This window comes from Pelodiscus sinensis, chromosome 3 (assembly GCF_049634645.1).
Source record: "Pelodiscus sinensis isolate JC-2024 chromosome 3, ASM4963464v1, whole genome shotgun sequence".
Classification (NCBI taxonomy): domain Eukaryota; kingdom Metazoa; phylum Chordata; order Testudines; family Trionychidae; genus Pelodiscus; species Pelodiscus sinensis.
Window position 1 is genome coordinate 196918332 of NC_134713.1, and position 12625 is coordinate 196930956.

General features: G+C 49.0%; 1 protein-coding gene across 2 annotated transcripts in view; it reads left to right on the forward strand.

The window, feature by feature from the left end:
• Nucleotides 1-6006: 6006 nt before the first annotated feature.
• The window catches only part of SOS1 (SOS Ras/Rac guanine nucleotide exchange factor 1), a 97216-nt gene continuing 90597 nt past the window's right edge, over nt 6007-12625 (forward strand). For both annotated transcript variants that reach the window (XR_012903070.1, XM_075925815.1), the window contains exon 1: nt 6007-6486. Coding sequence is in view for 1 of the 2 variants with exons in the window: in XM_075925815.1 (XP_075781930.1) it covers nt 6400-6486 (87 nt within the window). In the remaining variant the exon portion in view is untranslated. The remainder of the gene's footprint in view (nt 6487-12625) is intronic.

Consider the following 12625-nt stretch of genomic DNA (forward strand, 5'->3'; position numbering starts at 1 on the left):
TACCTAATATATAAAGTGGGCATTCTGAATGTATGAATGGTCAGGCTGCTATGAAAGACATTTTGCCTACCTTTGACCTAAAACCTGGTTTTTGGGGAACATGCCACTTTACAGAATCATTTAATCCAGGAAATGTAGGACTGAAAGGGACCTTGAGAAGTCCAGTCCAACCCTTTGTGCTGAGGCAGGACTAAGTAAACCTCCTCGACCACCCTGCCCAGTCTCTTAAAATACCCCAACAATGCAGATCTCATTAGAGATTAAGAAGAGATTGAATAAGCATCTAGGTTTACTTGGTCCTGCCTCAGTGCTAGTGGGGGACTGGACTTGATTTCTCAAGATCCCTTCCTGCCCCGTATTTCTCTGTAAAGATCAATACATTTATCATTTACATACTTATCCATACATATTACACCCATGATCTACTCAAACATGATCTATCTCCCAGGATCAACATGCTAGTTTGAAGAAGTGTCAGCTGCTTAAACTGCTGTTCACTAGATATACCTCAGACAGGGTATCTCTACTGGAGTCAGATTGAAATTTTGTGGGACAGGCTGTAGGACAGAGGTTAAATATCTGTCCCACACACAGAATCCTAGAACACTAGAACTGGAAGGGACCTCAAGAGGAGTCCCCTGCCCTCTCAGCAGGACCAAGCACTGCAGGGGTCTGCAAACTATGGCTCTTGAGCCAAATCTGGCTCAGTAGGGAACCATATCTGGCGCTCTTGTCATTCCCAAAATACATGCAACTTCTTAAATTAAAATGAAAACTTCAAAAAACTTTTTTAAAAACCATAATTACTCATGTAGCTTGAGTGCATGTACGAACATGAACTTGACCAGTTATGATGTAAACGTCAAAGAAATGTGCAAAAAGATGCAGCAGCAGAAGTCCCATTAAATAAAGTCTGAGTACAATGTTTCATTTATGCTCTTATTAATCATGTCAGTTATCAATAAATAATATGAAGTTGTCTATTTTCAGTCCTGCAAATGGGCCTTCTTATACGGCTCTTTGACCACTTGTTCTGAATTCTGATGTGGTTTGGCTCTTTGGTTTGAAAAGGTTGCCAACCCCTGATCTAGATCTTCCCTGACAGGTGTCTGTCTAACCTGCTCTTAAATATCTCCAGTGATGGAGATTCCACAGCCTCCCTGGGCAATTTATTCCTCATGGCTGGCCTAAGAACTGTGCACTGTGTTGCTGGACCGTAGCCTCCTGGGTTCTTCAGAACTGCCTGTCATCCCCTGATTTTCCTAGGGCGCACACTTGAGCTTCAAGGACATTCTTTTCCAGCAGGGCCTGCCTCTGGCTGTGGAGCTAAAGTGGGTGCCCTCTTCTGGCTGCACTTCCTCTGTTGCCCGGATCAACAGTGAACTTAACCACTGAACAGCATCCTCCCATGCTCCCCTAGATGCAGAAAAACGGAGGCCTTCAGGTCAGATTCCTCTCTGGACATGGCAAAGAACCAAAGCAGCCAAGAAGATGGACAGGCACCTTCTTTGTTCCCTGCTGTCCAGGGATTCCTGCCTTCTTTCTCACCACCATAGTCTAAGAGCCTGTTACTTCTGAGAACACATCTGGAGGGATGAGTGAAGAAGTGTGTGAGTAGGAGATATAGAGACGGGGGATTGGGAGGTTCTGTGGGGGACAGTAAAAGGCTGTTTTAGAGAGGGGGAAGCTTAACAAAGAACATAGTAAAGGATGGAGAGAGCACAAATGAAACAGGATGTTGCCAAATTATGCAATAGAATGGGGGGGGGGGAGAAAATCAAAATGACCATTGCGACTCTCATGATCGGGGATGATTCTGCAGCTCTTACAATTAAATATATGCAAATAGGATTTATTAATAACCAGAGCTCAACAAACTGCTGTTTCTACTTGCCCGTGGTAAGTAGATTTCAGCTGGTCACTCTATGCGCCCCATTCTCCGGCACTGCGCGCATGCACGGTGCGGGGCTGGCGAGTAGCTCTCACCACAGTTTGTCGAGCCCTGTTCATAATAATTGAGGAGGACTGAGCTTTCCTTGCATCTGGTGGAAGTCATTCCCCTCTGGATAATTCTAATAAAGAGCAGTTCATAGCCTTTAGACCAGTGTTTCTTAAACTGTGTTCTGCAGCACTGGTGTGCCATGAGATAGTTGGAGATGTGCCGCGGAGAGCAATAGAGTTCAAAATGGCCATGCTTAAAGGGGCAGGTGACCTTTTTTCCTCAACTTTCCCCCAACCCCTCTCTTTTTTTTTGGTCAACTTTTCCCTGACCCCCCTTTTTTCCCTCAACAAAAAATCCTTGGTGTTCCTCATAAAAAAAAATGGTTTGGTGTTTCTTGGTCTTAAGTTTAAGAAACACTGCTTTAGACTGTACAGGAATAGGCGCATTAAATACAGCTTCAGGGAGAGAGGGATGGTAAGCCTGAACTTCGGAGAGGCTTCACTTAGCTCTGGTGAGGATAGGTGCACAGAGTAGGGAACTGGAACCCTTTGAGGCCAGCTCCAGATTGAGCATTTTCCTGATTCTGACTTCTGCCTGTGAGACATTCCCCAAGAAAGAGCAGGAATTCTCCATTCTATGAGGGATCACTATAAACGCTGCTGTTTCCAAAGAAGAGAGCATTTGGGCAACTTCAATTATGTCTGGACTTTACTCTCCCACTAAAGCAAAATTCTATCCCCATTCGAAGATAAGTAAACTTCTGTAAGAGCAAGGGAACACAATGTAATACAAAGGCCACCTTCACGCGAGGAAAGCATCTGGACAGGCTGACAGTTGGTGGGTCTTGATTGCAGTTTGTGCCACTTGGTCTCTCTTGGAAACAAGTGCCCCTCTCAATCGCTGGGGACCTGTAGAGGTGACTGCTGGTGTCAGCAATACTGGAGGAAAAAAAGTCAAGTCATTTTGTCTTCTGGTTTCTCAGCTATTGGGGGTTACACAACATGGTTCTTTTTTTTGCTGAGAGAAACTTTTAAAAAAATCATGTGGGTTAGACACTTCATTTAAAAAATGAAAGCTGAGATTCTTAATCACTTGCCTCCAGGAGCTGGAGAAAATGCCAAATATTTGTGAAATGCACTTTATAGACTAACAACATGTAGATGGTACCATGAGCTTTCATGGGCACAGCCCACTTCTTCAGATGACTGGAGTTATGAGTTTGGGATGTATACACTCAAAATAAATAGGAGGGGAAGGGGAGGGAAGAAAAAAGCAGGGGGGTGGGTGGGAGACAGAGTATTAGTAAGTATCTGGAGAATGGGTACTTAAACGGAAGCAGATAAAAATCAAAGTCAATAGAGCCCCCTGTCAGGAAGGAGAAAACACAAAGAGCTGTTAGCACCTTCAGTGGTTGTTAAATTGGGAGTGTCCCAACCAGCTTTCATCACAATTGAGTCCATTAGCATGTGAATTGAATTTGCAGATGAACTGTAATTCCAGTGTTTCCCTGTGGATCTGGTTTGTAGAGCTGGTTTGTGACAAGACAGCTACTTTGGAGACCTGTCTGTGATTTGGAAGGTTGAAATGTTCCCCAATAGGTTTCTGTACATTCCCTTTACGTATCTCTGATTTGTGTCCATTGATTCTTTCCCGCAGAGACTGTCCAGTTTGTCTAATATATGTAGCAGTGGGGCACTGCTGGCATAGATCAAATTACTGGATGTGCAGTCAACTAACCATTCAATTTGGTGGCTTATCTTGTTTGCTCTAGTGATGAATTCACCAGTACAGAAACATGGGCAGAGTTGGCTGCAGGGCTGGGTTCCTGGAGGCTTATGATGTGGTTGTGTGGCATGGTTACCAGAAAGAATTTGTTTCACATTAGGGGGCTGTCTGTAAGCAAGAATAGGTCTCCAATCATCTGAAGAAGTGGGCTGTGCCCACAAAAGCTCATGATACCATCTATATGTTTTATTACTTTATAAAGTGCTACCAGACCATTTGTTGTTTTTTTTCTGTAAGGGTATGTCTACACTTGCACCCTCTTTTGAGAGAGGGATGCAAATGAAGACATTTGAAATTGCAAATGAAGCTGGGATTTAAATATCCTGCACTTCATTTGCATAATGGCATTATGGCGCTATTTCTAAATAACAGACGCTATTAAGACACGGTTATTTCAAGAGAAAACTCTTCTCTCGAAATAACCTTTTTTGCTCATACAATGAGGTTTACCAGTTATTTCAAGAGAAGGATATTTAAATCCCAGCTTCATTTGCAATTTTGAATGTCTTCATTTGCATCCCTCTCTTGAAAGAGGGTGCAAGTGTAGACATACCTTTTGCGGAAAAGGTACCATACCATACGCAGCTGCTTTTGCGGAAAAACTTGCCAGCTGTCTACACTGGCTGCTTGAATTTCCGCAAGAACACTGACGATCTCATGTAAGATTGTCAGTGTTCTTGCGGAAATACTGCTCCCGCTCGGGCAAAAGCCCTCTTGCGCAAATGCTTTTGCGCAAGAGGACCAGTGTAGACAACACAGTATTGTTTTGCACAAAAAAGTCCCGATCGCGAAAATGGCGATTGGGGCTTTCTTGTGCAAAACCGCATCTAGATTGGCACGGACGCTTTTCCGCAAAAAGTGCTTTTGCGGAAAAGCGTCCTTGCTAATCTCACGGAAAAACTTTTCCATTAAAAGCATTTGCAGAAAATCATGCCAGTCTAGACGTAGCCGAACAGTTGTTCTTGTGCAAAAACTTGCCAGGTGTCTACACTGCACACACATTCTTACGTAAGTAAATTTAAGTACAGCGTCAGAAAACAGGGCTTTTCCCGGGAGAGTTATTCCTCTCCCCACGAGGAATAAGCCCTCTTGTGCAAGAGCTCTTCCACAAGAAGGCAGTATAGACGGGCAACATGATTTTCTCACACAAGAAAGCCCTATGGCTAAAATGGCCATCAGAGCTTTCTTGCACAAGAGAGTGTCCACAGTGCTATGGGCGCTCTTGCGCAAAAGCACATTGCTTGCCCAAAAGCACATGGCAGTGTTAATGCGCCCTTGCGGAAGACCTTTTACACAAGAACTCTTGCGCAAAACAGTTCTTGCACAAGAAGCCTGCAGTGTAGACGTAGCCTAACAGACTAACTCGGCTACCCTCAAAGTAAAATTGCTTGGCCCCTGGAGCAGTTTCTCAGTTGATGACAGTCCTGGCAGTTGGTGCGGGTTAACAGTTTTTGTCATCTGAAGACAGGTGATGACACATGTTGATAGCTGATCACTTGTGGTTGCAGGTTGTGACTGATCAGGAACTTTTCACCAGCTGCTTCCATGTGATCAAAAATTATGGCCATGTTGTGTCTGTTCATGAGTCTGACAGCTGGAGAGAACTGGTTACATTTGGCGTACAATGAGGACAAGTGGAGGCCGTTGGTGCCAATTTGGGATATTTTGATGGAGGTTGCAAAACCGAGTGGAAGCGTGACAGGGTTGGACATCTGTGCTAGGGGGTGATAATTTGACGGTTAGTGATGGTCTGTCTGTCTCAGAGCTGGTGAAAGAGGGTAACACTTCAAGGCCATTTGACAACAGGTGACATTTTTGTTGTGGAGATGGTCACAGCAGGGCTGTGGTGTGGGAACGTGAGGGTTTCATTGCACGGCTGTTGCAAAAGGTGGGGGGGGGGGTGAAGCTGTTGTCTGCCTGGCCCCATAGGACACGTTTTGCCCCTTCACTGGGAGCCAACAGTGGAAGCTGCCTGGGCTTTTGGGGTGGGGGGGGGGTAGGTAAAGCCCTGGCAGCCGGGGGGGGAGGGGGGCAGGTGAGAGGGCATCAGCCAGGTGGTCCAGGGCCGGGGCCAAAGAAGGAGCCGCTGTAGCCCCTCCCGACCTGCAGGGGGCGCTGCCTGCGGAACCGCTTCCCCGCGCCGGCCCAGCTCGGCGCTCGGCTGCGATTCCTGGCCGCTCGGCCTGAGCCGCGCTTCCGCGCTGAGGCTGGGAGCGAGTGGGCGGGGCGCAGGAGCAGGCCTGGCGCGCCTGCGCCGTCCCTCCCCGCGCAGGCGCCCTCGGGAGTAACCGTCCGGGCGAGGAGAGAGGGGAAAAAAAAAAAAAAAAAAGCCCCGAGAATTCCAGCCGCGCTCGCGCTCCCGGCGCGCAGACCCCTCCTCCTCCGTGAGGCGGCGCGTGTCCTTCCGCCCTGCGGCGCGCGCGGGCCGGGGCCGTCCGTTGGGCCGGGCATGCCCGCGCGGCTGGCGGGGCAGGGCGGCCGCGCGCCTCCCCGCCGAGCGCTCCGCCGGCCTCGGAGCCCTGCGCGGGGCGGGCGCTGAGGCGAGACCGGGGCGGGGGCGGGATGCGGCCGCCGCCCCCCTGCGCTGAGCCCTGGCGGCTGCTGCCCTCCGGCTGCCCGCGCCGCGCCCCCCGCTGACCCCCCCGCCGCGCCCCGCGCCCGCCGGCGGCAGGATGCAGGCGCCGCCGCTGCTCTACGAGTTCTTCAGCGAGGAGAACGCGCCCAAGTGGCGGGGGCTGCTGGTGCCGGCCCTCAAAAAGGTGAGGGGGCGGGGCGAGCCCCCGGGGGGCGGGGCGTGGGGCCGGGCGGGGGAGGGGCGGCCCAGTGGAGGGGAAGGATGGGGGGGGGGTCTCCAGTGGCCTGGACGCTGCTCCCGCCACTGAGGGGGAGGGGCGGCCTTGTGGGGATGGTCCAGGAGCCACCCCCGGCCCTTTCCAGGAGTCGGCTGGGTCGCCCCCGGCCTCCCCGCCCGCTGGGCCTCCCTTCGCGCCTACGGGCGTACGGAAAGCAGCCGCAGACCTCGCCGAGCGCCACGGCGCGGGCCCGAGACGTGACCGAGCGCCCCGGCCCGAGACGTGACCGAGCACCACAGCGCGGGCCCGAGACGTGACCGAGCGCCCCGGCCCGAGACGTGACCGAGCACCACAGCGCGGGCCCGAGACGTGACCGAGCGCCCCGGCCCGAGACGTGACCGAGCACCACGGCCCGAGACGTGACCGAGCGCCACGGCCCGAGACCTCGCTGAGCGCCACAGCGCGGGCCTGAGACGTGACCGAGCGCCACGGCCCGAGACCTCGCCGAGCGCCACGGCCCGAGACCTCGCCGAGCGGCGCGGGCCCGAGACCTCGCCGAGCGCCACGGCCCGAGACCTCGCCGAGCGCCACGGCGCGGGCCCGAGACGTGACCGAGCGCCACGGCCCGAGACGCCGCCGAGCGCCACGGGGCGGTGTTACGGCAACAGGAGCACTTGGTTCATTTTTATCGTTTAGTTATCTAATTGATCCATTTGATTGGAAATATCGTACTTACGTTTCAGGGTATAGTCTATGCAGCAGCATACACAAGTCACTGGCTATGTGAAGGTTTCATTTTGTACTAGGGATGTAGAATCCCATGTAATTGGTTAACCGGTTAAATGTGAAGTTTGCTTCACTTTTTAACTGGTTAAGGGCCCCCTGCTCCCTGGCGGAGCCAGGCTGGAGCAGACCCTGCATGTGCACCCTCCTCCCCCATGTCCCTCAGGCCTGCTGCAGACAGGGGCTGTTGCAATCTTTTGGAGCAGCCCCTGTCCGTGGCAGGCCTGGCGAGCTGTTCCAGCCCTTAACCAGTTAACTTTTCACATTCCTACTTTGTATTGATTTCGCTAATGCTTTTTCTTTAGCCTCTTATAAAAATAGGCAACTATACAGATAAGTTTATGTACCCCTGGAAGACCCATGCATATCCCCAGGTATATGTACCCCTGGATGAGAACCAGTGGTCTAGTTGCTATCTGAAAGAAGTCTATGTAAAGGATTCTCTAAGCTTTGTCAGTAGATTTGGAGCAAAAGTGTAGGGAGCAAGAGTGTAGGAAACATGATCCTATCCTATTTTACTAAGGCCAAGTCCACACTAACACTTCACAGCATTGTAACTTTCTGGCTCAGCCACACTCCCAGCGCTGTTAGCTCCTCCCCTCGCAGAGGTGGTTTACATAAGGCGCTGGGAAAGCTCTCAGCACTCTTGCGGTGGCCACACTTTCAGTTTAAAGTGCTGCTGCGGCTGCACTTTAAACTGCAGCACTTTAAACTGTTAAGTGTAGAGAAAGCCTTACTTCTGGTTTGTGTCTTGGTGCTTCTCTGATGTCGAATTTGTGGTGTGACGGCCTAGTTTATAGCCCAAGGGTGGCTATTTTTTTTTTTTCATCATTACAGCCTCATTTATCTGCATTAATGACTGGCTGATACATCACATGATATCAAATATTGCAAATACATTTTAAAAATTAACTATTTCATATCTGTTGTTTTGTTTGTCATAGTTCATATTGTACTGAATGTACTGCAGTAAATTTTATGACCTTCGTAATGAGAGATCTCACTGTGCAACACTATGCTATTAAGCATACTGAAACACAGGGGGAGATTCTGATAGATTTTTCTTAAGTTGGTATGTTTGCAGATAACAGTACATTTGGTTAGGTTCTCTTGTGTTGTCCTTTTGTGGATCGTTGTTTTTAGAGTAACTATATTTTGTCAGGCTCACTTAGTCTTACCATACCAAAGAGATCAGGCCAGTGAAGCCTTATCCTTGGACATCCTTCCTCTTGTGTTCCAGCTTGGCTCAGAAATCTATTGTTATTGTTTAATTGTAACTTTTTGTGGGACTTCCTTTCTTTTCCAAGTTTGTTAGTTGTGGAATGATTTTTCATCTCAAAGTTGCTTGTTGTCAATCTCTTGTAATTTCTGTTTTTAAACAAATATCGCTTTAAAGGAACTTGCACAGCCTTTTACACTGAAATATTTGTTTATCCCCCTGCATGTTTGTGCATATGAAATTTCTCAGCTGTGATGGTTAGCCTATGTGTCTTAGCCTTTAAAAATAACATTCAACTCTTTTTATTAAAGGAAAAATATAATAAATTCTTAAGGCAGAACTTAGAATTTTACTTTTAAACTCTACAAGAACTTGAGGGGGTAGACTTTTATAGTGAAAATATTTTGCTTAATTAGAGTTGTGGCTTAATGACCTGACTTTAGTTTTAGTATAATTTTGTAAGAATGCCTTTTGCTAAGGATGCTTTCATTAGAAATGAAGGAATAATAAGTGGGTGTGAGTTCATTACAATTTCTGTGTGTTGAAGAAATGGAATATGGGGAAAGTCTGATGATCCACTTCTGAACTTTGTATATTGAAAGCAAGACAAAAGGGGTTCGGGATATCATTGCTTGGAGTAGCTTCAGACTGCAAAACATCCTCAACATCTTATTTTGCACACACAACAGATATCCTAAGCATTTTACAAGTGTACTGGTTTTAACAGTTAACTGGAACTTCTCGGTGAAACGCTCTCAGGTTTGGCTGAACTGGCACACTTCCCACTGTGGACTAGAAGTCACAAATGTTTCAGCTACATTGATTCAGCCTATCTCATTTCATCTGACAATGCCTTTCCTCATGTTCCAGAGTAAGCACGTTTTCCCAATATCTTCCACACGCTGTACTGTTCTGCTTGTCGAAGCAGGGAGTCTTTTTATCTCTGTATTCTCCACAGCATTTGCTGTGGCTGTGCATATGTGATCACTAAGCTTTTGGGCTAACTACCCATATTTTTGTTTCTTGCAATACCTCTAAACATTTGAAAGCAAGCCAGTCTAAGCCTGTCTGGGATCTGGAACAACAAGGTGCAGAATGGCTCAGATGTTCACAGAAAAGAGCACTAAGTGCCAAGCAGTCCTAGGCCAGGTAAAGGAGACTAGTATGAGCTCCAGCAATACCGATTCCTTTGGGACCACTCAGGTCACTTGCTGCTTCTAGGAAGTTCTTGTTTCTATCCTGATGAGCAAGCCAGCCAGTGAACTGGCCTTGATTATCAGTGCTTCTTGGAGAAACTCTTTTAAAAGTGAGTTCTCTGAGGACCAGCAAGAAAGGAGTCCTGAAATTTGAAGTCAAAATGTCAGAAGAAGCTGAGAAACATAAACTGAGAGGGATGACGAAAAGCCTGCGATACTAAGTAGCATTCTTTTTGGTTTTTGTGTATTGCATTTTGTTTTGTTCATTGTGTATGTCTGGGGAGTGAAAGGCAAACTTACTTGGAGTTAGCAAATAATCATAGAATATAAGAACTGGAAGGGACCTCGAGAGATCATCAAGTCCAGTCCCCTGCCGTCATGGTAGGACCAAGCACCATCTCTAGATCATCCCTGATAGATATCTATCCAACCTGCTCTTAAATATCTCCAGTGATGGAAATTCCACAACCTCCCTAGGCAACTTATTCCTGTGTTTAACCACCCTGACAAGTAGGAAGTTTTTCCTAATGTCCTAAACCTCCCTTGCTGTAGCTTAAGCCCACTGCTTCTTCTCCTATCCTCAGAGGTCAAGGAGAACCATTTTTCTCCCTCCTCCTTGTGACACTCTTTTAGGTACTTGAAAACTGCTATCATATCCCCTTCTCAGTCTTCTCTTTTCTAAACTAAGCAAGCCCAATTCTTTCAGTCTTCCTTCATAGCTCATGTTTTCTAGACCGTAAATCATTCTTGTTGCTCTTTGGACCTTCTCCAATTTCTCCACATCTTTCTTGAAACGTGATGCCCAGAACTGGACACAGTACTCCAATTGAGGCCTAACCAGCACAGAGTAGAGTAGAAGAATGACTTTTCATGTCTTGCTCACAACACACCTGTTAATATATCCCAGATTCATGTTTGTCACACTGTTGACTCATATTTAGCTTGTGGTCCACTCTGATCCCTAGATCCCTTTCTTCAGTATTCCTTCCTAGACAGTTGCTTCCCATTCTGATGTGTGAAACTGATTGTTCCTTCCCAAGTGGAGCACTTTGCATTTGTCCTTATTAAACTTCATCCTATTTACCTCCGACTATTTCTCTAGTTTGTCCAGATCATTTGAATTTTGACCCTGTCCTCCAAAGCAGTTGCAACCCCATACAGCTTTATCATCTGCAAACTTAATAAGCGTACTCTCTCAGTGGTTCCCAAACTTTTTGGCATCATGCCCCCCTTTTTGATTTTTGAGAAACCCTCATGCTTCCCTCCCCCCAAAAATAGCAGCAAAACTTGGGGTGGGATTGACAGGGTGTGTATGTGGCTGGGTCGCCTCGCCCCCTCCCTTGAATTTCTTCATCCTTCCCCCCAGGGGGGCACGCCCCCCCAGTTTGGGAACCCATGCTCTATGCGATCATCTAAATAATTGATTAAGATATTGAACAGAACCAGTCCCGAAGAGACCCATGCAGATCCCCATTTGTTATGCCCCACTCGCTATAATGAGGACAAGTGAGATCTGAAGCTTCCCCCCCACACACACACATGGGCAGTGAATTATGTGGGCTCATGGTCCAGCAATATTCAGAGCTGGGGGCCCTGCTCCACCAATATTTGGAGCTGGGTCTCTGCGGTCCTGCTTGGAGCGGGCCCCAGCCCTCCCCTCCCCCCGTCCCTCCGTGCGTCCTCCCACCCCAGCCCCAGAGCGTCTCTCCCCCAGCCCCGTCCCCGTCCCTGGCCCATCCCTACCGTGTGCAACTTTCATTCAGCTCCCCCATGCTGGCTGCTGCTGCCATGCATGGCGTGTTCAAACGGCGTGCTCAAACAGGTGGGTGGGGAGATGCCCGGGCATGACATGAAGTCACAACCCGGGACTTTAAAACTGCTCAGCGCCACGTTGTGCCGTGCGGCTGAGTTGCGTGTTCAGAGTCGGGGACGGAGCGCAGACTCCAGCCCCGCATAGTGGAAGGTAGAAGGTAGGGGAGCATGAGGGAGAAAACTAGGGGAAGGGCTGGGAGAGGAAGGGGCTTGTATGGAGGGGGAGGGGAGAGGGGGAAGAGAGGGGAAGGCACCAAAGGGACAGGATAGACAAGAGACAAATGCCAGAGGGCCAAGTGCAGACAATGAGGAAAAGGGCAGGAGGGGAAGTGTCAGTGGGAGTGGGACAGGGTGATGCTGGGAGGGGAGAGGGGAAGAGCATTGGGGGCTAAAGAGGGTAGGGGAAGGTGCTGGGAGAAGGCTTGAAAGAAGGGGTGGGCATGAAGAAAGCTGGAATGGAACAAGTCATGTGTGAGGGCACAGGGGCATGAGGGGAACGGGGGCAGAGGGTGGTGAGGGGGTGGGCATCAGGGAAAAAGGGAGCAGGGGCAGTGAGGGAAGGGGAAGGCACCAGGAGGGTGCAGGGGTAAGGGAAGATGCAGGTGCCAGGGGGTTCTGGGGGTGAAGCAGAAGGGCAGACACCTGCAGGGAAGGGACCAGCACCAGAGGAGAGAGGCAGGGCAGGTGTGTAGAGGGAGGTGTTAGAAGAGGTGATGATGAGGGGTAGTTCACATGATCAGAGTGGGGCTACTGGAGGAGTGGGCACAAGGGGGAGAGAAGGGCTGGTGGAGTGGGGCAAGTTGCAGGAGGGCTGAGGGCAGTTAGAAGGGCGGGAGTCAGGACAGCAGAGGAGGGTGAGGAGTTGGGGGGCAGCAGGCACCAAAGAAGCTGATGGAACAAGGGGAGGAGACATGGCAGCAGAGAGAAAAGGTAAAGGTTTAAAAATATTTATGAATAACTTGGGTGCCACAGTGGCACATCCAAACAAGCCACATGAACTCAGTACTGGTGCACAACACAAAATTCATTGTGCTCATGGGAAGAAACTCTTTGGCTATATCTACACTGGTGGTTTCTTGCGCAAGAACACGTCCAC